Source organism: Lissotriton helveticus, chromosome 6 (genome assembly GCF_964261635.1).
Source record: "Lissotriton helveticus chromosome 6, aLisHel1.1, whole genome shotgun sequence".
Lineage (NCBI taxonomy): Eukaryota > Metazoa > Chordata > Amphibia > Caudata > Salamandridae > Lissotriton > Lissotriton helveticus.
The window spans coordinates 1,230,036,547-1,230,063,575 of NC_136067.1; the positions used below are offsets into that span (position 1 = coordinate 1,230,036,547).

General features: G+C 44.3%; 1 protein-coding gene across 1 annotated transcript in view; it reads left to right on the forward strand.

Moving 5' to 3' along the window:
* The window catches only part of LOC144762658 (uncharacterized), a 1,356,333-nt gene that overhangs the window by 1,014,844 nt on the left and 314,460 nt on the right, over positions 1 to 27,029 (forward strand). The window contains exon 29 of the mRNA XM_078647891.1: positions 9,330 to 9,380. Within this exon, the coding sequence (XP_078504017.1) occupies positions 9,330 to 9,380 (51 nt within the window). The remainder of the gene's footprint in view (positions 1 to 9,329; positions 9,381 to 27,029) is intronic.

The following is a 27,029-nucleotide window of genomic DNA, read 5'->3' on the forward strand; positions in this document are numbered from 1 at the left end:
GAATAATTCAGTACATTCTCCATTCTTACCGTACCTAACTCTGGCGGATGCCCCAGAGTAAAGTTCCCTGAGAAAGTAGACAATAGATTTCTCTACCCCCAGTTTTTTTCAAGGATCAGCCAAAGTTTACTATGGGTGACGCAATCGAAAGCTGACGTTAAGTCAACAAAAGTTAGAAACATACAGCCACCCTTAGCTTTAGTGTATTTTTCTAAAAGAACATGCAAGTTGAGGCACTGGTCGATAGTGCTCAGGCCTTTTCTAAAACCATACTGTAAGTCACTAATTATTGCGCCCATATTTTTAATCTATTTAAAATCACGCGGCCAAAGATCTTAATGGTTGAATCTAATAGCGATATTGGGCGATAGCAATGACAGCTTGCTCTATCCCCCTTCTTATATATCGGCACTATTATAGACTCACACCAAGAGGGTAGCAGACCATTAGAACACGAAGCTTTAAAAAGTTTGGTAAGAATTGGGCCCCATAGGTCGGTGTTATTTTTATATAAATTCACCGGAACCCCATCGGGGCCTGGGGCTTTTCCTGTCAAGCTTGATTTTATGCTTGCATTTACTTCGGTTGGGGAAATGCCCAAATCTAATTTAATCTTTGAATAATGAGAATCCTCCAAAATGTTATCCTGAGCTAAGGAGTGTTCCCTTGGACTCGCCACGCTGTATAATTCTGCGTAGTGCTTTACCCACTCAGTCTCAGTAATGGGTACTTCTATCCTGGCCTCAATTTTATCATTCAAAAATGGGGCATTTACTGCTTTCCAAAAAGCTGCAGAGTCTCTGCGCAGGGATGCCTCACACAATGTATCCCAAGCTTCCTTTTTAAGAGTGTCTTTTCTCTTTTTCAAAGTCTTCTTATAATCATTTCTCAGTTCCTTAATTAAGATAGGATCTTTATCAGGGGCTTTTAAGGCTTGTTTGGGATTATAATAGGCCTTGGTCCAAGCTGTATCAAACCAGCTTGATTTCTTCTTTTTGGGGCTTTTCGTTTCTACCCATTGGCTATTTTTAATTTGTGAGGCAATTACTACATTTTTTTAAATAACTTCAACATCGTCAACGTTCCCATCCAAACAAGCATCGAGGTTGAATGCACATTTCTTTATTAAATTATGCAGAAAATCCTCAGGGACCACATTGGTCCACTTTAAAGAATAACCATTTTTCCTGTTCAGGGCAAGGTTTGCTACATAAAGTCTTGGGATACCATTTCTATCATGTTCTTTAGATGGGCTCAAAATGTCTAAACTTAGGGGGAAGTGGTCACTTAATGGATTGTCCAAAATTTTAAATGCCTGAACCTTTCCCCCTTGTCTAGCCGACATCAATATAAAATCAATCGTTGAATAGGCACCTCTGCCATTGAAGGTGGGGTGGAAGGGGACCTCAGTTCCACCCATTCTATTCACAAATCTCATATCACAGCCAAAGATGATTTCATTTAGATAGTCCCCACATTTGGTGTGCTCAAAATGACTTAGACTAATCTCATTGTCCAGCATTACACCACAGGTTCCTCTCTCTCCTCTTTCACATATAGAACAGTTGAAGTCCCCACCCCATACAACACAAACGTCTTTGGTTCTCCCACCCAACGTAGATTTAATATCATTGCCAAAGGCTTTCAAGATTTCATCCACAACCTCCTCAGGGACATTATTATAAAAATTAAACTGGACACTTTATCAATATTTATCCTGATTATGTGATAATACCTATTATTAAAAACAATATTTTAGTGCATTGAAACAGGTTTGACACGTATGTGCATAGCCTCCTTTGGCACTGCCGTGTGTAGAGCTAATAGCGGGTGAGAAAAAAGTTTTAAAACCACACAAGTGAAGAGCCTCCGTGGTCCATGTTTCTTGCAGGCTCACTATCTCATACTCGTTCACTAGGTTAACCCAATTTTCATTACTCATTTTTGCTTTTAAGCCTGCCATATTCCAGAGCATTATCGACCACGTACCCGTGTTAATCACACTATCAGTCAGACCCGTGGGACCCTGAATTTCTAAATTATTCACTGGGAGTATGTTCATGTCATTACTACTCGTTGAGCCCACCCCTTCGATTATATTTTCACTATATCTAAATATACCTGATGACTCAAAAATACAAGACCTTCCAAAATTGCCATGAGGTATTAGGCTGCCCTGTCCCTCAAATGAAGTTCCACCCAGCTCTTTCAGTCTCACCGACACGGGTGGGAACTGACAGGAGTAAGGCCAGGCGAAGTCACAGGCTCCATCTTCTGGTACAGCAATCACTAAATGTTGAATCTTCTGGTGCTTCGATCGTCAACAAAAGCCTCCACATAGTAGGAGGGGAGCCAGGTGGGGCAGGGAATCATAGGATATGCTGGGGAAAGGAGCCTCATGCTTTCCTTTTAACAACGGGCAATGCTAGAGCTTCAGCATTCTGAACCTGGTCAGCTGATGCTCCCCAGAATACTGTGGAATGAATTTCCAATTTTCTCACTGTGCTCTGTTCCAATCTAATCCCTATGGGGGCATTTTAGACATTATGAGAGAGACAGTTGAGGCACAAGGGAACATCTTTTTCATGTCTGAGAAGATAAATGGGAAGTAGAAAGTGTCCTGCAGCACCCTTTACCTATATCCCTCGGATCTGTGGAGCCCTCGATAGGCCAGTTGCTGTCACACCAAAAACATGAATGTGTATGTTATTTGAGGGACGTAATCGCAGTTAGCAACCTTTAGTATACTGATTTGCTTTGATTTATGTTTTAGACATTAACAGGGTGAATTGCTGCAAATGATTTAGCAATATTGCTAGACAATTGCTATGTTTGCAAGACTGCAACACAGATTTTCCTCTAACTACCATCAAGAGTAGCTGTGTGATGAGGGATGTGGCTTGAGAGGCCAAAATGGTGAACTCTCTTTAAAGGAAGGCCACATCGAATCCCTCAAATCCGGCATTCATCCATTGCTCAGCTTACAATCTACCTCTATACTGGGAAATCTGCACCCCACAGCGTGACGAGGTCAATGCCACAACCTTGACTGCTGTGACTCCCTGGAAACCTCTTTGTGAAGTGCAATGTGGCCGCTCCATGCCATCTGAACTGGAGATGCTGCTCTACAACATCATTTACGACCCGCGTAGTCTTGACTACGCCTCAGTCCTGTGGAGCGCTGCATTTGCCATTCTGCCCCTTGGCGGCTCTGCTTCCAGATTCTGCTGGGGAGGCAATTTGTCTGCCCCCGCCACCACTAACCGGGAGGTGCCTTAAGATGTGGACCAGACATTCACGCTGGTTTTTTGCAGGGCATGATCGCTCCCCCTTTAATATCTGCAAGTCCTTCCTGTTGGGGAGGGGAGTAGGCCTAAGGTGATATTTTCTATTTGATTGATGTAGTTCTCTTAATTTGGTTTGATATTTGGACCTTTTGCCTGCATGTTGCCGACATGCACTTTACACAAAGATTGATCCCTGCCCTTCTGGTCACGGTCGAACCCCTTAATACACCCCAGTTAGAGACATGGCTGGCACCAAAGTAATAACGTGGAAAGTTTGGCGGATACATGCCCCTTCTCGTGGGTGCATCATATATTCTTACCTGCGCCTCCACAATACCACTTCACCTATTTACAAGAATCACACTTACTTTCAATTGAAGCTGTTAAACTGCAGAGGTGCTGGTGAGGCCAAAGTGTTTTCTACTAACTTTTCAACATATGCTCAGGCGGTATTGGTGTGGATCAGGGCTGGTGTTCCCTTTGAGGCATAAGCAACCAGCATTGACCCGAACGGCAGGTATGTCTTCATCAAGGGCTGACTAGATGGCTGGCACATGATATTGGTGAGAATATATGCCCCCCATACAGACCAAGCAGCATTACCAGCCAAGGTGTCTGATGCTCTATCGGCTTGGAGTGAACTACCCTGGCTCCTGGGTGGATTTTAATAGCATACTCTGACTTAACTTGGACTGCTCTTTTGCCTCCTTTCACCACATGGGTGCCACCACAAATGCTCAAAACCTCACAGAATGGCTCAGACATTGGCACTTGGCAGATATCTGGTGCACATGCAATACTACTAACAGGGTTTATTTCTTCCATTGATTTCTCCATAATCTGCATATTTGCAACGTACACATCATTTGCTCTGCTGATTTCATATGCAAGTCATTCACGTTTATTATTTAGGGCATACAAATTCTGACCATACTCCCCAGCTTTTGCAATTTGATTTGGAGAGGCAGCACCTAGAACATCTGTCTCTAATTGGACAGGGACATTCAGGGGTTCCAGCACAATATGCTAGGACATGGGACCAGCGTGTTGTAGACACCCACCCACTGGGTTTACTTGATATGTGTACAGATCACTTGGCCACGTCAGACCCCCAGGACGGACAAATCTGAGTCCTAACTGGTCTGGCATATTTGACAGGTGCAGACCTGTCACCCCATAATTGAATTTCGTGCAGCCCAAGGGGATCTTTTCCATATGCAAACCACCATACATGCTGAGTTAACTAAACACTACTCGCTCTTATATCAGTCAGTGACCTCTGCTACTGCCACTGATGTGGATGCATTCTTAACTGGTATTGCTGTCCTTCAAGTGATGCTAGAACAGAAAACAGAACTCAATGGCCCCCTTATCCTCTGTGAGATTTGGGAGGTCATTCGATCTCTGGCAACTAATTAGACACCTGGCCATGATAGCCTGCCGGCCGGCCGGCCGTGTCTTGCAAAACTTACTACTGACCCCCTGCCTGTTAATAGCCCTGGGTGAAGTACTACGCTACGCTCGTGTAGTTTCAGAAGTTTGCACTACTCCTCACTCCGTGAATTGCACGTAGCACAGTGCAAACACACATAGTGGTCATTTTTTGCTTGCTTGCAGTCAACGCCAAGTTGGCGACCGCGAGCGAGCAAAATTAAATCCCGGCACGACTTTTTTCCCGTTCGCGATCAGAAACATCAAGTTGCCAATCGCAAGCGTGGCGAGATTCTCAACGCGGGTAGGTCAGGTTTCTCATTGGGAGTGGTCGCGTATGCTCACAACCGCTCATGATGAGAAACTACCAGTCCGCGTTGAGAAAGCTGCCGCTCGAGTAGAAATCTACTGAAGCGGCAGAAAACGACCGCTTGCACTGTGCAAGATGCGGTTTGCACTGATTGCACAGTGCGGACAAGCATCCGGCACTGTGCAATCAGTGCGAACAGCATTTTGCACAGTGCACTACGCAGTTCTCGTAGCTAGCGTAGCTCGCGTAGTGCGAAGTGCACTTCGCGTACCTACGCGTAGCGCTACTACACGAACTATGCCCAGGGTTACCTGTTAACAGTTTATGATGATGCACACCAAGCTTCTTGCTTACCACCCACATTGCATGAAGCACAACTCATATCCATCCCTAAACCAGATAGAGACCTTACTGCACTGGGCTCATACTTGCCGCTGGTCCTCTTAAATACTGATTATGAGGTCCTGGCCAAAGTACTCGCTGATCAACTGGTGCCACTGGTGCCAGCGCTGATGCACTCAGACCAGAACAGATTTGTTCCAGCCTGTAAAACATCGCTTGACAAAAAATAGGCTCCTCCAGATCCTGGAGTAAGCTCATGACTCTTAGCACTGCTCGGGTAACGTAGTCCTGGATTTGGAGAAGGCATTTGATTCCCTGGACTGGTCCTTTATCTTTGAGGTTCTGCCATTCTATGGCCTCCGTTTTCATGTTATTAGTCTGGTCAAGCTCCTTTACAATCTCCTGCTGGCACATGTGAAAAGAGCACCCTTGTCTCCAATCTGGTACCAATTGCCGGGGCATCCACCAGGGTTGTCCCTTTTTCCGCTACTTTTTTCGTTAGCTTATAATGGGGATCCCACTGGGAGATGTTCTGCACTTAGTGTCTCTACACACTGACGACCTTATGCAATACCTCAAAGATGTCACTTCTATCCCGAACGTAATGGCCCACATTGTTGATAGATTTGCAACCTTATCAGGACTAAAGGTCAACTGGAAAAAATCCTGTCTCTTTTCATTCCATCCTGCGTTATGAAAACCAGCCTCCTCCCTCAATGGTATTCGTTTGACTTGGCAACCCATCATGTTTAGATACCCGGGTATACGCATTTACTATTCGACTGCAGATTTATATGAAGGAAACCTCATATGAGTCCAGACATCAGTGTGTACACCAGTGGGATTCTGGCATTACCCCTCCCTCAGTATCAGGTGCCATTACCCTTATTAAAATGGTAATGGTACAACGGTTCTTAAATTATACTCAAACCTTCCCTTTTATGCTTCGAAACCCTTTTTTGTTTCCTTTGAAAAGTTGATGCAGATGTTGATCTGGCACAATGCATGTTGCCGAGTGGAGCTGCAGAATCTCTGTCTGCCCACAGATAGAGTGGGACTGGCCGTCCCACAATTTAAGCAATACTATTTAGCCTCTGAACTCCAATGGGTGGCCTACCGAATAGCAAGCCTATATTTATCAGACACTGCCACTTCCTCCCCATCCTAGAACCTGTCCACCCTACTTCACTTGTTTCACCCTTGCACTCCAACCCCGATGCCCACGCCTGCTCTTCTCCAGATCCCTTACCGCTGCTACAAGCATTGTCTTTTTATCACTAAATCCATTCTTCCCTAGGCTCCTGCACTCCTGTTGCTTTGCACACCACTAGGTGGGTCAGTTACATCATTAATGTAATTATATACCTGGCACGCGGCAGGGAAACATACACTTGGTGACTTATACAATGATGGCATCTTCACTCCACTGGTGACTTGATAACTGAAGAGGGCTTACCTCCAGGCCAGTTCCTTCTCTGCAACACAGTGCTTGGAGTACTAGTGAACAGATGGGGAGATATACAACAAGAACATCCTATGCATCTGACTATTCAATAACTACATGTCTTGGTTGTGGGTATGCATTTAACACACTAGTTGGTGGACTCCATGCGCATGAACATGGCGATGTTGCACACCCCTTTACACCGCCACTGGGAGGCAAATCTGTGCTGCCCCTGCAAGGATGAGGAGTGGAGGCTAGTCTTGGAGAGCCCTATTCAGGGTCCCTGGAATGCTCGTTTCTGCCTCTTCCAGTATTCCATTCTCTTGAGAGCTTAGCTGAGCCTGCATAAGATTAATCAATATTTATTATGCACTGAAGCTTCTTCTTCCAGAGGCAACCTAACTGATACTGATATATTACACATGTGCTCTTGCCCATCCTTGCACCTATACAGGCACAAAGTCACGACACGTCTAGCGCACTGGACGGGGTGCCCAGTGCTACATGCCTGGGAAACATGTGCTGAGATAAAGAACACAGAGCCACGGATAGGTTATTGATCCGGGTCACTTATTGGCTAAACGTCTAATCATACACAAATGGAAATCTCCCACTCCCCCTCTACCCTTTGCTTGGGAATGCCCAGTGATCACCTGGGCTCAGGCAGAAAGCGTCGCCCTTCATAAGGAGGACACACTTGGGCTATGTAAATATTCCCAGACTACTTGTTGGAAAACCACTATATTGGCAGACTTCCGGACAGCCACTCTTTCATCGGATGGCTCCTGAACCTGATACCGACCTACACAAGCGGCTACTCTTCTACATATGCAAGCCACAGGTGATGAACAAACCCAAAATGTCTCGTAATGTACAATTGTATCCTCATTCAGATTATTGTACCATACACTGGGTTTGTTACAATTATTCCATGAGTGTTCTGGTGGGGTGCGACTAGGTTCACAGTTTATTACATTTGGCATTTGCATTGTTTTTTATGACTGTCATAGCTCTTACCATGGAATCACCACACATCGCATGTTCTGCTTCATATACTGTATCAATATTGCATATTCCTTGGTCCTATGTTTTGAGCTCCACAAGTATTATTTGCTCTTTTATGTTCATATCTACTTGCCCGACTAGCATAACATATTGGCTTTTGTGACAGACCTCTGTTCTATGCAGTTACAATATTACTGACATGAAGCTATCTAAAATGTGTATTGGAAAACGTTAATAAACAGATCTAAACAAAAAAATCAGGAGTACATGTGTGATGTTGATTGTTGTTTCACCTTTAACGATTGATACTATTGGCACATGAATACTATAGGTGAATTTACCCCAATAAGAGAAGGCCCGCCAGATATTTGATGAAAAGTGCAGTTTCCATAACTGTTAATATTGGTAAATGATACTTCAAATTAGATGTATAGGCCTGTAGTCGCCATTAAAAATATAGCCAATATTTTTCAGTTTTCAAGCACGTATGAAATATGTGCTATCTTTTAAACCGACAGAATCCTACAGACACCATGACGATAGGATGATAATGCTTCATCAAAATTCAAGGTCCTGCAATGCTGCAACTAAAGTTGTGCTTTCTAACTCAATGCCATTGGAAAAAATTAACAACATAAATAGGTATGGTTACTTGGAATTTGCTAAATGAAAAAGAAGGGATTTTGGAATTTTACAGAGCATTTGATTTGGGAGGAGATACTTTCAAGTGTAGGTTTTATGTTGAACTATAAATAATAAACTATATCCATAACTATGCAGTTTTCATAACAATAATGGTGCATTTCTTCTTGAGGCATTTGAAAGTGTAAAATTTAGGCTATGACCATCTCTGGTCAGACCTTGGGGCTCATTGGGATGGCGGGCGGACCTGAATCCACCCGCCATCCCCGCGGTTTTGGGACCGGCCGCCAGGCATGCAGCAGTCCCGCACCATGAATTAGGATTCTGCGATTTAACATTGCGGCGGTTGCTGCTGACAGCAGCACCCGCCACAATGTTAAAATTGCATGCCAGTGCCTGCCACTTGATGCAGCGAAATGTAGGGGGGTACCATATGTACCCCCCAAGTGCACCCCACCTCCCCCAGACACAAGGGGGGCCTGCAAGGGACCCTGGACCCAATCCCTGCCAGCCTTTCCATGGCAGCGTTGCCACCTCGGAAAGGCCTTTCAACCTCGACATCCTAATATGGCGGACGGTGCCTGCTAGGCACCGCCACCGTAGAAGCGCCCCTGCTCCGCCTGGCAGTCAATCGTGATGATTGCCACCGGCGGAAAAGTGGAGGACAGACTTTCCGTTCGCCACGATACACACCTCCATCATAATATGGCGGGGATAAATCTCATGACGATGGCGGAATGATCGCCACCGCAAGGCCGGCGGTAGTGATCATTTCGCCATCGTAATGAGCCCTTTAGATATTTATGGTAAATTACTACCGTATGCTGTGACTAAGTCCATTATTTTTTCTCTTCTTATTTTAACACAGCAAAAGAAGCAGAGATAGAGAAGAAACATCTGAAAGAAGACAAGCTCAAAGGTAATTTTATGAAATGCAAGAGAAATCCTTGGAGATAGTCACTGAAAAACTGGGAAAGGTTAAAAACTAACATGATAGTTATATAGTATAAGTTTCAGGATGACTCTATTTATCAATATTTATCAATTTAATTAAATACAGCGATATGTGACAAAAATATACATATTTGTTGGGCTAGCAGTTTACAGTGTTAGAGTTTGTGTGTGTGAGTGAAAAGCATCACCTGCAAAGTTGAACTAAATTAAAAACTTCACTTTTAGTTATTCAGCATCACCATAGCGAACCTTTTTCATCCAGGACGCTGTATTATTCAAAGTGCCATGGGGGTGCAATGAATGTTTGTGACCACTCACGGCGAGGGTGTGAGTTATAGTTACCTTAGGGCACAAGTTATACTTACTTGAAATAACTCTAGCTATATAAGCTGAATTTCAGCAGTTTTGGGTATGTAAAATCTGAATCTAACTATAACATTCCTATAACCCTTGTTTTTTTTGTGAATTTCTAAGGTTTTTTTTAATTCCATTTCCTAATTATAACGTCCCCGTAACCTTTGTTTTTTAGTGATTTTCTTGGTGTTTTTTTAACGTTAAGTAAGAGGCCCATCACAATGCACAGCACAATGCAGGCCCTGACCTGGCATTGTGCTGCTCCCAACAAAGCTTGTTGGTCTTACCCGTCCTCTACCTTGCCAAGCATTGTCCAAGTCCATGCCTCTGGTACCTCATTACAGTACTGTTTGGACGTTGTTCTGCCACTGCCCTTCCCACCTTCCCACCACAGTTTGTTTGCTGCCCCATCCACCTTCTCCCTATACTCTGCTGTCCGAGTCCATGCACCAGCCCCCTCCTTCCTGCCTTGCATGGTCCAATGTGCAGCTACTGCCCACCATTTAGCTTGATGTCCTTGACCAGTCCTCTTGCCTTTCGTTGCCCAGTTCTATGCCCCATCATTGCCCTCCTGCCTTGCCTCGCTGCTTAGCTTGCTGCCCCTGCACTCTTCTAATAAGGATGGATCAACACAGTAGGCAAGTCTTAATATTTGTTTATTACATACAATTAATAGCCCACAGCATGCCATAACCATCTGGTTCAGATGTCCAACAGCAAGTGAAGGTTGCAGTTAGAATCCTTAAACAGATCGGCTATGCTTGCAAGCCATCATTACAATACACAACACAATGCATAATTATCAACAGCAATGCAAGTGAATATGCACATGCATACAGAACGCATATGACATGCTTGACATTCAATGGAATCCTCTATATCACATTCCCCTCTTAAAAATGGAAAAAACAAAAAAACACAAATAAAAATGAATTAAAACCAATAAAAGCAATAAAACTAAAGAAATGTACAGTACATATCATAGTAAGAAATCTCCAGAATAATTACACTTTGCATGACAATCATGAGAGTTCTCAGCCATAAACAGAACCCACAAGTTCGCTGGGTAATTTACCTCCCTCAGAAAAAAATTCTATCAACCTGCACCTGGTTATCATCTACACAAGTGGGAAGAGATCATTCATTTCCTCTTTCTCATGACGTCTACCTGGCCTGGCGTAAGCTTCACTAACTTCCCTTTGTTCCAACCATCTTTTCCCATATCTAGTACAGCACATTTGCTGACTTTGTCCACATGCACCGGTGCAGTGAACTTGGAATCCCTTTCCTAGCTCTTTGGCATTTTTAAACATTAAGCAATCACCTACCACTAGATCTGCTCACACCTCACACGAGTTTCATATACAAATTCTGCTTCCTTTAAGACCTGCTTACATTCAATGCAATCCACTGCACCTCCTTCCCTCTGGCCTCTGATGTCATTGTGCACACCCCTTGCTTCCTTCTTTTAGTCCACCATGTTACCTGGACCTGGCACTGCCCATCCTTTCTGCTCTGAGTGGAATGTTGAACTGGGACTGGCCCTTCGGCCTGCCTACCATGGCCAGATGGCTGTCGCCTGTCCCTGCCACCTCCACCCCGCCTGTCCGAGTTCCATGCTCTCTGTCCTCCAATATTCTGCTACAACTGCTCCTCCTCCTGCCTGCCCTGTGTGGTCTGTTGTGAAGCCCCTTCCCCTGCCCTCTCTTGTCTACGTCCAGCCCTTACCCCTCCCTTCTATCCTCTATGGTCCTTTGTGCATGCCCCTGCTCCCTATCTCTTGGCCATCATGGCTGTTGTGCTGCCATTAACCCTCTTGCTTGCCATGCAGAAGCTTCTGTGCTGCCACATCCCCTCCTTCCTGCTCTGTGTGGTCAAATTGATACCCCTGCCCCCACCTTCCCTCCGTTTTCTGTATGCATGCCATTATTGTCTTTCCATGGTGTGCTGTGCTTCCAGTGCCCCTCCCACTTGAACTTCATGGTCAGCTGGTTCCCTTCCCCCTTGCCCCTGCCCTCTGTTTCCCATGTGCATGCCCCTGTCCCCTGCCTCTTGCCTTGTCTGGTCCGTTGTCATGTCCCTAACCCCACCCTTCTGACCTTCATAATCATTTACGCTGCAACTGTCCCTCCTGTGTGTCTGGTATGGTCAGCTTGCTGCCCTTGCCTCTTTCTTCTTTTCTCTCTGTTGTCAGTGTGCGTGGCCCTGTCCCCTCCCTATTGCTTTCCAGGGTCGGTTGTGCTACACTGTCTTCTCGCTTTCCCTGTGTGATGTATTGTGCTGCTGTAACCCCTGACACATGCCCTGTAAGTTCAGTTTGGTGCCCCTGCCTATCTCCCTCCTGCCCTCTGTTATCCGAGTCCATGTCCTTACCTCATACCTCCTGACCTCCGTGATCCAATGTACCATACTTGCCAAAATTATGAACTTGGTAAGAGGGAGATTCTGGAAAACAAACCTGGGGAAATTACTTTCCCCATTGATTTACGTTGAAAAGAGGAGATTTTAGGCAGGAGATAGATTAAAAAATTTTCTTTTGGACTTAAAAACATTGTGATTCTCCTGCCTGAATTGGGTCTGTTGGCATGTATTATTGTACTGCCACTGACTCTTCCTTCTGCCCTCAATGATCTGTTATAGTGCTACAGCCTCCCTTGCCTGGCTTGCATTGTTGATTTATTGCCCCTGCTCTCCTTTCTTCTGCCCTCCATGATCCGCTGTGCTGCCACTGCTACTCCCGCCTGCTCAGCATGGCCAATTTATTACCTCTGCACCCTCCTCCCTGCTCTCAATTATCAGAGTCTGTGCCCTTACCCTATGAGAGGAATTATAGAAATGATGGTTGGTGCTCTGGAAAACTAAAATGAGGACATATTTTATGAGTTCTCAAATAGCGACAAAACACTTTTAAATCATTTGCTATATTGATCTTTTTTATCCAGTTGATCACTTATATGTTACACTTAGTTGAGAGAATGCAGCATTACAGCCCGAGCTGCTACCTTTGCAACAGGGTAACCAGGTTTGAGTCTTGGCATCAGATTAATATTTTGTAATTCTGTGCAAATCTCTTAATTTCCCCTTGCCTGAAACCAAAAGGAATGTGTTCTTGTGTAATGTAACCAATGCTCATGTAAAGCACTCCAATACCTGCAGGTCAAGTATGCTCTATGTAAAGCTGCAAAAAAAAAAACAACTGAGTGTTTTGCACTCTTCGTTTATTGGGTTATACTTGGACTACATGTGGGTTATATGTGTGATACATTTGGGCTCTTTTTTCTCTGGTGGCCATCTTGAGAGACTTATTTGTTATCAAGTGCCCTAATCTCATTGTTTACTGCAGTATCCTCAGTAGAAAATGCTTTCAGTTTTCACTTCAATTTCATCAGGTTGACATTCAGATGTGCCACACTTTTGGCATACATTCAGAATGTTAGAACAATAGCTGCTCATTAGAACACTGTAGTAAAGCTGCTGATTATTAGGGAGTTAACTGGCAGTGTACTGCTGGTGGTAAAGGTGCATGTTTCAGTCTACATGTCAGAATGTTTCAATGAAATAGAAGAGGAAGATGTTTGAGAACTCACTTTAAATGGGTCCTAATTTTTCTTTCTACTGCACTAACCATGATTTTTGAGACAGAATGAACCCCCTCATTTTGTTTCTTTCGAAATTAAATGTTTTAGTTTTTACCAATTTGATTCAATCAAGATGGCTTCAGGTGGGCCACACTCTGTCATAATTAAGACTGTTAGTGCTCACGTTGATCTTTAGAACACTCTGTGAGGCTGCAGTGGAACACAAGGGAATCAACTGCCTGCTCCTGTTGGAGGTACATGTTTTACTGGAAACGTCAGACTTCATTTTCATACAGCCCTGCCTAGTACCACGCGTCAGGCATTTGACTTACGCATTTTAATGTGGTGGTCCATATCACTGCATTAAAATACGTTAATCACACATTGTTAGCGCCTTGACCACCTCTGTGCTGTGAGGGGTAAAGCAGAGTGGAAGCAACTGTCAGAGCTAGAGCTGTATTTATATATACATAGTTATATAGTTGTTATATAGTTATAGTTATATATATATATATTACCTAGTAGGTAGTTATAGTTAGGACCTATTTTCCATAGGAAATCCGCAACATTCTATTTGCAAGAACTTTGGCGCCGGTTGACGAATCTTCGCGAAATTTTCAAAACTCGTGGGGTGCTCTGGCCCGCTCCTATCCTGAAAGTTTGGGGGTGATTCGTCTACCGGGGTCGAGAAAAAAGGGGGGTCCCAAAATGTGTTTTCCCCATGCAATTTTCCATAGGAACCTTTAATCGCAGCTACAGCCCGAACTTCTGAATGGAATTGCACCAAATTTGGCAAAGAGGTAGTCCTTGGTTCACACTCGTGCCTTTTGGTTATATGGTGTAAATCTGTTCAGTAGTATTTTACATATTAAAGGAAAAAAATACATATATATCTGGGCGGAGCCTAATGACACATCTCGTCGTGAGATCTGATTGGCTGTCAGCACTTCATCCAAGAAGTGTTGGCAGCCATTTTGGGACCAATATACATGATAGCACCTCATTAAAAGCATTGAGGTTAATAGAAGGTTTTAAGACTTTAGTTACATTATAAATAATTTGTTGAAGATACCATACTCATTTTAGGAATTGTGGTGTGTTCTAAGGTGATTTTACCATGTGAAAAAGCCTTCTGCTGGTATATCATGAATCATGTTTGAGAGAAAACTATTTTCTCATGCTTTTTCCACAGAGGTTTGGAAGGTGATCTATAAGCTAAACTGAGAGCATATCTTCTGTAAATTCACATTATCTTTCTCAGTCATTTGAGAATGAAGTCTGACATTCTCAGTAAAACATGTACATCCAACAAGGGCAGAGACTGTCAGTTGGTTCCTTTGTGTTCTACTGCAGCTTCCCAGAGTGTTCTAAAGAACAACTAGAGTGCTAACAGCCTTACTTATGACAAACGTATAGCACACCTGAAGCCATCTTGATTGGAATAAGGTGTCAGTGTAAGTCAGTCAGTGTCAGTCAGTCAGTCAGTCAGTGTCAGTCAATCAGTGTCAGTCAGTGTCAGTCAATCAGTGTCAGTCAATAAGTGTCAGCCAATCAGTGTCAGTCAGTCAGTGTCAGTCAATCAGTGTCAGTCAGTGTCAGTCAATCAGTGTCAGTCAGTCAGTGTCAGTCAATCAGTGTCAGTCAGTGTCAATCAGTCAGTGTCAGTCAGTCAGTTTCAGCTAGAGCAGCTTTGCTGACCGGGTTCTTTGGCTCTAATGCAGCTCTGCTCACCTGGTTCTCTGGCTCTAAAGCAGCTCTGCTGACCTGGCACTCTCCCTCTAAAGCAGATCTGCTGACCTGGTTTCTCTGGCTCTCCAGCAGGTCTGCTGACCTGGTTCTCTGGCTCTAGAGCAACTCTGCTGACCTAATTCTTAGACTATGGAGCAGCTCTGCTGATCTGGTTCTCTGGCGCTACAACAGCTCTGCTGACCTGGTTCTCTGGCTCTAAAGCAGCTCTGCTGACCCGGTTCTATGGCTCTAAAGCAGTTCTGCTGACATGGTTCTCTGGCTCCAGAGCAACTCTGCTAATCTGGTTCTCTCCCTCTAGAGCAGCTCTGCTGACCTGGTTCTCTCCCTCTAAAGCAGCTCTACTGGCCTGGTTTCTCTGGCTTTACATCAGCTCTGCTGACCTGGTTGTCTGGCTCTAGAGCAGCTCTGCTGACCTGGTTCTCTGGCTCTAAAGCAGCTCTGCTGACCTGGTTCTATGGCTCTAAAGCGGCTCTGCTGACTTGGTTCTCTGGCTCTAGAGCAGCTCTGCAGACCTGGTTCTCGGGCTGTTAAGCAGCTCTGCTAACCTGGTTCTCTGGCTCTAAAGCAGCTCTGCTGGCCTGTTCTCTGGCTCTAAAGCAGCTCTGCTGACCTAGTTCTTAGATTCTAGAGCAGCTCTGCTGGCCTGGTTCTTTGGCTCTACAACAGCTCTGCTGACCTGGTTCTCTGGCTCTAAAGCAGCTCTGCTGACCTAGTTCTTAGGTTCTAGAGCAGCTCTGCTGACCTGGTTCTCCGGCTCTACAACAGCTCTGCTGACCTGGTTCTCTGGCTCTAAAGCAGCTCTACTGACTCGATCTATGGCTCTAAAGCTATTCTGCTGACCTAGTTCGCTGGCTCTAGAGCAGCTCTTCTGACCTGGTCCGTTGGCTCTAAAGCAGCTCTGCTGACCTGGTTCTCTCCTTCTAAGGCAGCTCTGCTGACCTGGTTCTCTCGCTCTAAAGCAGCTCTACTGACATGGTTTCTCCCGCTCTACAGCAGCTCTGCTGACCTAGTTCTCTGGCTTTACAGCAGCTCTGCTGACCTGGTTCTTAGGCTCTAGAGCAGCTCTGCTGACCTGGTTCTCTCCCTCTAGAGCAGCTCTGCTGACCTGGTTCTCTGGATCTAAATCAGCTCTGCTGACCTGGTTTTCTGCCTCTAGAGCAGCTCTGCTGACCTGGCTCTATGGCTCTAAAGCAGCTCTGCTAACCTGGTTCTCTGGCTCTAGAACAGCTCTTCTGACCTGGTTCTCTGGCTCTAAAGCAGCTCTGATGACCTTGTTCTCTCCCTCTAAAGCAGCTCCGCTGACCTGGTTTTTCTGGCTCTAAAGCGGCTCTGCTGACCTGGTTCGATGGCTCTAAAGCAGCTCTGCTGACCTGGTTCTCTCCCTCTAAAGCAGCTCTGCTGACCTGGTTCTCTGCTTCTTGAGCAGCTCTGCTGACCTGGTTCTCTGGCTCTAAAGCAGGTCTGCTGACCTGGTTCTATGGCTCTAAATCAGCTCTGCTGACCTGGTTCTCTGGCTCTAAAGCAGCTCTGCTGACATGGGTCTCTGGCTCTAGAGCAGCTCCGCTGACCTGCTTCTTAGGCTCTAGAGCAGCTCTGCTGACCTGGTTCTCTGGCTCTAAAGCAGCTCTGCTGACCTGGTTTATCTGGCTTTACAGCAGCTCTGCCGACCCGGTTCCATGGCTCTAAAGCAGCTTTGCTGACCTGGTTCTCTGGCTGTACAGCAGCTCTGCTGACCTGGGTCTCTGGCTCTACAACAGCTCTGCTGACCTGGTTCTCTGGCTCTAAAGCAGCTCTGCTGACCTGTTCTATGGCTCTAAAGCCCCGTCCTCTCCTACAATCATCCTGACAGAAGCATGTCCTTATCTAATCACCCTGCTGAAACATATGTGCTTATAAACGTATCATGCTGTCAACTACTAGCACTCTTGGAACCCAGTCATTGTCTATGCACTTGCAGAATGACTCAGACATTGAGACAAGCAGTGGTAAGTCAAATGTGCACAGTGTATGCAGTCCCTTAACCCCTTGCAGACTACTGAGTCAGTCCTGCAAAAGTCCAGGTACTAGTCATGCTTGTCTGGAATCACACTGTGAGTCTGTGTCCACTCCTACAATCATCGTGACAGAAGCATGTCCCTATCTAATCATTCTGCTGAAACATAAGTGCATATATACTTATCCTGCTGGCAATTACTAGCACACTAGGAACACAGTCACTGTCTATGCAATTGTAGAATGACTCAGGCCTTGAGACAAGCAGTGGTACAGTCAAATGTGCACAATATATGCGGTCCATTTACCCCTTGCAGACTACTGATCAGTCCTGCAAAATTCCAGGTAATAGTCATGCTTGTCTGGAATCACACTGTGAGTCTGTGTCCACTCCTACAATCATCCTGACAAAAGTGTGTCCTTATCTAATCACTCTGCTGAAATATAAGTGCTTATAAACTTATCCTACTGGCACTCGAGAAACCCAGCCACTGTCTATGCACTTGCAAAATGACTCAGGCATTGAGACAACACCTAAGCACTTATAAATTTACTGAGCACTGTTCGGGCCGACGAAAACGCTGCATTTAGGTAGTCGGTGGGGGGCCGCGCGTGTTGAATTTAGACACGGCGTGAAGATCACCCACGCCGTTTTGAGCCCAGGAAGAGGGTATTCGCCCTTGACCAAGTAGAAGGCTCCAGTGAAGTCTGGTGAGCCCCCACGGGTAATATCCGTGAGTAACATTACAGAATAAAACCTTTTTTCACATTAAGATCCTCACGGGAGGGTGCGCCTTAGGGAGTACATACCACCGGAGGATTATTATTTATGTAGGTCCTGACGAATGCTGAGCGAACTTGCTAAATTTGACAGCAGAAACATGTTGACCATTTGTAAGTAAGGACACAGGTTTCCTAACATAGAACCCTGGATAGTCCGTTCTGCACTGTTTTTAACCCAATACTGGTTGACCTTTATTAAAAAAATTTATAGGTTACAACCATGTATTTTTTAAAGTCACTCACAGTTCACCACACTCATTAGTTATAGCACTGTTGCACACACCACCAACCCGCTCCGCTGTAAATACAGGCGTCGCAGCACGCTGGGGAGACACTCGGTCACCCCAGCGGGAACCCAATGATGAAGCAAGTCACCAACTAGTGGTGAGTGAGGGTTCTTTTATAAAGAGAAGAGTTTTCCTTTTCTTTTTGTGTATACACAAGGGCAAGTATTGCCATTTTTGGGAGCACTACTAATCCCCTTTTTTTGCCTTATTTAGGGGTCATAATAAGGGATTATTGGGACGATAGGGATTAGCTTACCACTGGCAGCGGTCCCCTGTTTATCCACAACTAAACAATTATTTTTTTCACGTTTTTCTTTGAGTCACTCTTTAGTTGTTTAATAAAAAGTGTGTCCTTATCTAATCACGCTTCTGAAACATTAGTCCTTATAAACTTATCCTGCTGTCAACTACTAGCACTCTAGGAACCTATTCACTGTCTATGCACTTGCAGAATGAATCAGGCATTGAGATAAGCATTGTTACAGTCAAATGTGCACAATGTATGCGGTCCCTTAAACCCTTGCAGACTATTTAGTCAGTCCTGCAAAAGTCCAGGTAATAGTCATGTTTGTCTGGAATCACACTGTGAGTCTTTGACCACTCCTACAATCATCCTGACAGAAGCATGTCCTTATCTAATCACTCTGCTGAAACATAAGAACTTATAAACTTATCCTGCTGTCAACTACTAGCACTCTAGGAACCCAGTCACTGTCTATGCACTTGCAGAATTACTCAGGCATTGAGACAAGCAGTTGTAAGTCAAATGTGCACAATGTATGCAATCCCTTAACCCCTTGCAGACTACTGAGTCAGTCCTGCAAAAGTCCAGGTAATAGTCATGCTTGTCTGGAATCACACTGTGAGTCTGTGTCCACTCCTACAATCATCCTGACAAAAGTGTGTCCTTATCTAATCACTCTGCTGAAATATAAGTGCTTATAAACTTATCCTACTGGCACTCGAGAAACCCAGCCACTGTCTATGCACTTGCAAAATGACTCAGGCATTGAGACAACACCTAAGCACTTATAAATTTACTGAGCACTGTTCGGGCCGACGAAAACGCTGCATTTAGGTAGTCGGTGGGGGGCCGCGCGTGTTGAATTTAGACACGGCGTGAAGATCACCCACGCCGTTTTGAGCCCAGGAAGAGGGTATTCGCCCTTGACCAAGTAGAAGGCTCCAGTGAAGTCTGGTGAGCCCCCACGGGTAATATCCGTGAGTAACATTACAGAATAAAACCTTTTTTCACATTAAGATCCTCACGGGAGGGTGCGCCTTAGGGAGTACATACCACCGGAGGATTATTATTTATGTAGGTCCTGACGAATGCTGAGCGAACTTGCTAAATTTGACAGCAGAAACATGTTGACCATTTGTAAGTAAGGACACAGGTTTCCTAACATAGAACCCTGGATAGTCCGTTCTGCACTGTTTTTAACCCAATACTGGTTGACCTTTATTAAAAAAATTTATAGGTTACAACCATGTATTTTTTAAAGTCACTCACAGTTCACCACACTCATTAGTTATAGCACTGTTGCACACACCACCAACCCGCTCCGCTGTAAATACAGGCGTCGCAGCACGCTGGGGAGACACTCGGTCACCCCAGCGGGAACCCAATGATGAAGCAAGTCACCAACTAGTGGTGAGTGAGGGTTCTTTTATAAAGAGAAGAGTTTTCCTTTTCTTTTTGTGTATACACAAGGGCAAGTATTGCCATTTTTGGGAGCACTACTAATCCCCTTTTTTTGCCTTATTTAGGGGTCATAATAAGGGATTATTGGGACGATAGGGATTAGCTTACCACTGGCAGCGGTCCCCTGTTTATCCACAACTAAACAATTATTTTTTTCACGTTTTTCTTTGAGTCACTCTTTAGTTGTTTAATAAAAAGTGTGTCCTTATCTAATCACGCTTCTGAAACATTAGTCCTTATAAACTTATCCTGCTGTCAACTACTAGCACTCTAGGAACCTATTCACTGTCTATGCACTTGCAGAATGAATCAGGCATTGAGATAAGCATTGTTACAGTCAAATGTGCACAATGTATGCGGTCCCTTAAACCCTTGCAGACTATTTAGTCAGTCCTGCAAAAGTCCAGGTAATAGTCATGTTTGTCTGGAATCACACTGTGAGTCTTTGACCACTCCTACAATCATCCTGACAGAAGCATGTCCTTATCTAATCACTCTGCTGAAACATAAGAACTTATAAACTTATCCTGCTGTCAACTACTAGCACTCTAGGAACCCAGTCACTGTCTATGCACTTGCAGAATTACTCAGGCATTGAGACAAGCAGTTGTAAGTCAAATGTGCACAATGTATGCAATCCCTTAACCCCTTGCAGACTACTGAGTCAGTCCTGCAAAAGTCCAGGTAATAGTCATGCTTGTCTGGAATCACACTGTGAGTCTGTGTCCACTCCTACAATCATCCTGACAGAAGCATGTCCTTATCTAATCACTCTGCTGAAACATAAGTGCTTATAAACGTATCCTGCTGTCAACTACTGGCACTCTAGGAACCCAGTCACTGTCTATGCACTTGCAGAATGACTCAGGCATTGAGACAATTCCTAAGCACTTAAAAATTTACTGGGCACTCTGTTTGCAGCACTGTCATCATTCTAGTTACTAGTGAGGTTCTTATAGAATGACCTAGGCACCAACACAAGTACACGTACAATATTCTGTGCACAATCCCTACAAACCTCCAAGCAGATACATACTATTGGTACACTCCACTAAATACTGAATTAATACTCATGCAGCCTAGGATACCTCCTGTCAGTCTCATGCAGTTCGTCAATCAGCCATAATAATAATAATAATAATAATAATACTGAGCTTATAAAGCGCCTGATTACACTAGCCAGTGTGTCCCCGCGCTGTGCCGCTGAGGAACCCGTCCTGGCCTGTTCCTGTGAGGTGCCCACTCCTTGGCACCCCAAGGTGAAGCCAGGCATCCTAGCGGTAGCGCCGGTGTGGAGATTAAGCAAGCTGTTGCCTAGAGTTGCAGAGTGGGACCCATGATTAGAGTAGGCACAGAGGCGAGAGAATTATCGGGTCCGAGGACATTGAACCCAAGACTCTGCCGCGACGGGAATTGAACCCTGGTCCGGGCCAGACCTCTGCATCAGAGTCTGCTGCTCTAACCAGTGAGCCACACTTCTCCTCTCCATGCAGCACTATGCATGCACTTCTTCATGCAGCACTATGTTCTTATTGTATCGCTCTGCCAATACCTAAGCACTAATGGGGCAGATTTACAGCCCCCTGCACCACCAGTACATCACTTTTTGTAACGTAGTGATGGCGCTGGGGACTCCTCCATATTTGCAAGGAGAGGAAAAGCCACCCTGCATGGCTTTTCCTCTCCTTGAAAATAAGACCCATTCAAATGCAGCACTTTGCGTTGAAGGGGCGTTCGTTGGGTGTTGCTGTGTCTTTTCCCACACAACACCCATGGAATAACACATCTCAGGACTTACGAGAAAGTGTAAATCTGTAGATAAGTGTGAATGGTGCGCCACCCTAGAGGTGGTGTAGCGAGGCACAACAAGGAGAAATGTTTTCATTTCACCTCGTTTTTTACTCTTTCAATGCATGCTGCATTCCGCAGCACACATTGAAGGAGGAAAATGCCTTTAGTGATTGTTTTTGTGCAGGAAGTAGTCCCTTCTTGCACAAAAACAATCTCTCCACAACACAGATATCCTTGCACCATGGTGCAAGGGTGCCTGTGTCACTGCATGGCTGCAGTTTGTGTGCTAGTGCAGAGGGAGCACAGAATTGCGACATATTCATGCATATATGTCACATCCCTGTGTGTCAGAAGTGCCGCAGAGCGGTGCAGCTAAATGGCTTGCAGTGTCACGCTGCAGCACTTCCTCCGAGATCTACCTCTATAAATTCACCATGTAGTACTAATGCATTCTTTCAGTCAATCATGCTCTACACATACATTCAACCAAACTTTCAGAAATTACCATGCAATTATAGTTATTTTTTGAAACCAGATAAGGTAGTTCTGAACTTTTTTTTCTTCTGTTTTTTGTTTTCTATGTTTTTTGTAGTTTTTTAACAATGTTGTACTTTTTTGGGTGTTTTTTTAAAAATTGAACAAAAAAGGAACTAAGTACACAGCTAGCTTTTAGAATTCAACATCATTCAAAAAATTTAAAAAAATAAAAAATTGCATTTGTGGTTCCGTTGAGCTGCACAAATAGCGTCCACTGACTGTTCACCATAACAGATGATGGTTTTGCACTTAGTGCAATGCTGCTGCAGAAAAGCAAATTCTGGGTGAATGTCTACTGGTGGTGCTGAAGTGGACGCGCCAGAGGTGCTAGCAATGCCTGGTGGTGGATTTCTTGCTGCACGCCTCATTTCTTCTCATGCCAGATTCTTCAGATGAATGGTCCGCGTACTCGCTGTTCCACAAGAGTATTTCTTGTCACTGCATCGTGACAGAACACTGTCACACAGCAAGCATGTGACTTTTCTTGCGTTTACCCTTTTTTCCCTGGCAGGAAAGGTGAAAAATTTCCATACCACTGTTTCAGGCCTCTGCTTGGGTGGATCTTCCTCCAAGATATCTTCATCTGAAGAATGATGAGGATCTTGGGAACCAGTTGCCATTTCTCCAATGCAATTTTTTAAAAATACCAAAAAGATTCCGAAACCAGCTCTGTAAGAAGAAGAGAAGTCTCTCATCAACTGCTCCAAACAGAATATTTAAAATGGGTGGGGTCCTTCAATAGTTACAGTGGGAAATGTTATGAACCAATCAAATCTTTTTTATTGAGGTCACATGGGATCCGCGCACCGTGCGCTCACGAAGCGCGCACCCGACGTGACTTCGCCAAAATATATTTAAAAATAATATACATTTATTACAAGTAGAAATATATTATTTTATGAATACCTTAGATAATTTTTGCCCTAATATGTACATTAAAGACACATTCATATCATTTTAGAACATAAAAAATATCATGGGAGTCGCGCTCCCCACCACGTATATGACGTCACGTGGGGCCCGCAATCGCGCAAGCGTTGTGTACCATAATACGCCTGTGTCATGAATGCGTGGGAGAAGTAGTCGCATACCGTTCATGCACACCCTGTAACATTGTACGTATATGACGTAACTGAAAAAAACCACACACTTGTCGCTCACCATACGCGGATCCTTCACGACTTTTCCAAAATGGCAGCTAGAATAGTTAGTTCAGCTAACTATAACTCGCACGCCCGCAATGCACTGCTGATGACATCACATATTAAATCACTCATGACATTGTCAGTGACATCACTCATGACATCACTGATGACATCTCAAATCACATCACTGTTGACATCACTGATTGCATCATCCTTGTGACAGAGTGGCAGACCTCCTCTCACCCTAATACAACATTTGATACACACACTCAAAAATACAAACAAACATTTTCAAAACAATGGACATACCAATACCAGTTACAACACACCTATTCAGTAATTCCAAGATCTGCACACCCATCCACTCATTCACCTACAGTCCCAATACAGTCACTCATACATGTACTCACTCATCATATGTACTCATACACCTATACATCCTGTTACACACCGTCACTTATCCATGGAGTTACTCACACACATAGTCACACGTGCAAACAAAGTATCAAACATCTATTTACTTGCATAAACAGTTATACACACACTACCACACTTACCTCTACAGAAACTTACACCTACTTACTCTCTTACACAATCACTCATAGAAACACCTACTATTTTGTACAGGAACTCTTCCTATCTCTCACTCTCACATATACTCTCTTATATACACCAATACTCACTTATACTAGTTTAAAACATATGTAGTTACTCATAAATACACTATTGAGACAGTCATTCACTCACTAACACACCCATACACACACCTATCCACCTCTACAGTCCTGCACACATGCTGTCTTCAACACATAAAAACAGTGAGTCACTCATTCATCCATCAATGCACTAAGTAATACCCCCCATTGAACCATACAGACACTCAGACACTCATACTGATACTCAAAAAAACAACTAATAACCCATATAGACACTCAACAGCTACTCACCAACCCATGCAGGCACTTATGCACAAAGTGAGAGACTGATACAGATATTTACATATTTAAACATTACTCACTAACCCATGTATTCACTAAGATACACTTAATCAGTCAGTTATACAATCAATTTTACAAAAAAAACAATCATCTATTGAGACACTTATATACCTATTTATTCTACCATCGGCCTTGAGATATACATAAATAAAACATATTTAATTTTTAGAAAAACACACATTTACTGGATGATGTAATCAGTGATGTCATCAGTGATGTCATTTGAGATGTCATGAGTGATGTCATGAGTGATGTCACTGACCATGTCATGAGTGATGTAATATGTGACGTCATCAGCAGTGCATTGCGTGCACTCGAGTTATATTTAGCTGAACTAACTATAAGGGGCGAATTTCTATGGTTTTGTACGAGTGAAATATCTAACTAACAATAACGACCCTGAAACCTATTTTTTTTTGTGAATATATATATATATATGTATATTACCTACTGGCGGTCGCCAGTAGGTATATATAGTTAGGATTTTTTCTCTATGGGATTTTTGAAAATTCTATGTCTAATAACTTTGGCGTTTGTGGACGGAATTGGCTGAAATTTTCAGGAAAATGGCACATTTTGTTTCTGAGCAGCCCTTGAAAATTTTGGGGGGGGTTTGTCAAGGGGGGGGCCGAGAAAAAAGGGGGGTCCCAAAACGTGTTTTTAACATTGAGTTTTCCATAGGGCGGTTGGCCTCACTTTTAGCCCGAACGGCTGAATGGATTTGCACGAAACTTGGCAAAATTGTAGGGACTGGTAGCCCGATGTGCCTTTGCTAGGTCTCAATATATGTGCTCCAGTGGATTTTGAGAAATTAACGTTCAAAAAAAGATATATATCTGTAACAGCGGACCGGGCAGCGCTCCGGTTCGCGGACTTTTCGCGGTACGGAGCTTTGTGAAGCGAAGCTGATTGGTTCTCCGGCGTCTGTGAACATTCCAAACAGTCCGTAGCGGCCGCCATCTTGTCTCTCGGTAGGATCGAGAGACAAGAGGAGGCCAAAGCGAAGGGGCAAATGACCATAAGGGGCATAGTAGATCCTCGCTGACCCCCTAGGTTTGATGTGGAGGTTTTAAAAGGGTCCCGCGGGGCAAAAAAAAAAAATAATAATAATAATCGAACGGCTGAATGGATTTGCACGAAACTTGGTAAAATATTAGGGACTGGTAGCCCGATGTGCCTTTGCTAGGTCTCAATATATGTGCTCCAGTGGATTTTGAGAAATTAACGTTCAAAAAAAGATATATATCTGTAACAGCGCTCCGCTTCGCGTAACGGAGGTTTGCGAAGCTGATTGGTTCTCCGGCGTCTGTAAACATTGCAAACAGTCCGTAGCGGCCGCCATCTTGTCTCTCGGTAGGATCGAGAGACAAGAGGAGGCCAAAGCGAAGGGGCAAATGACCATAAGGGGGCATAGTAGATCCTCCTTGACCTCTTAGGTTTGATGTGGAGGTTTTAAAAGGGCCCCGCGGGGCAAAAAAAAAAAATAATAATAATAATCGAACGGCTGAATGGATTTGCACGAAACTTGGCAAAATTGTAGGGACTGGTAGCTCGATGTGCCTTTGCTAGGTCTCAATATATGTGCTTCAGTGGATTTTGAGAAATTAACGTTCAAAAACAAGATATATATCTGTAACAGCGCTCCGCTTCGCGGAGATAAAATTATATCTGTATTACCTAGCTGTTGCTAACACCTGTTAGCGACGGCTAGTAGGAGATAGCGACCATCTTGGGCCCCACTTTGCATGTGAGTGATATTTATCACTAATGACATGCAAAGTGGGCATGCCAAGATGTTAGCGACTGGAAACAGTCGCTAACATCGCTATCTCCTATTATCAACTTTTGGAAATATTCGCGATAAGCGCGAATATCTCCAAAAGCTAGCACCTGCCCTGAGCAGTTCTTAGCCATGTTATCCAATGGGAGGTGGATAACATGGCTAAGAGCATTAGCTCGGTAATGCATGAATATCGCTGAGTTTTCAGCGATATTAATGCATTGCGGTCGTTTTTTATCGTATTTGCGATAAACCTTGATAATAGCAAGGTTTATCTGCGATAATTTCTGACGATGCTTAGCGGTAAAAAAATCGTTGCTAAGCATCGTTAGGGATAAATATCGCTTAACTTTGGTAATATGCCCCAACGTCTGTTAACGTTCGATTCGAAGGAAATCAGGAAGTGTTGAAAAACATTGTCTGCGCCATCTTGTCTTTTTTCAAATGCCACACTTTTGTCGTGCACGGCAGTCATTTTAGATGCCTTGACCAGACCCACTCTGTGCACGCTGTCGATCCTTAGCATGGCTCCCCACTCTCGCAAGCATCTCCCCCAGGCAGTGGTCACCCCCGCTCTCTGTCTTATGCATGGGTAATAAACCTCCCCCCATCTGCGCTGCTCTTCCCTGAGAATCACACCCTGTGCCCGCCCGACACCTCCCTTTCGCCCTATTCACTACCGCACCCTCTGACACTCCTTTTCCTCTGTGTCCGATTGTCCAGGCCGGTCCTAGGGTATCAGCTAGCCCTGCAGATGTAGTTTATGGCCCCAGCTGTAAAGAATCACCCCTATTCAAAGGAGTTATAGTAGATCAAGGCCCACACTCGATGAGATCCGTCACAGCAGACGCGTTCCTATTATCTGAAAACCATCCTGTATTGTGATTGGGGAGGGGACCGAGCCTGAAGCGGAAG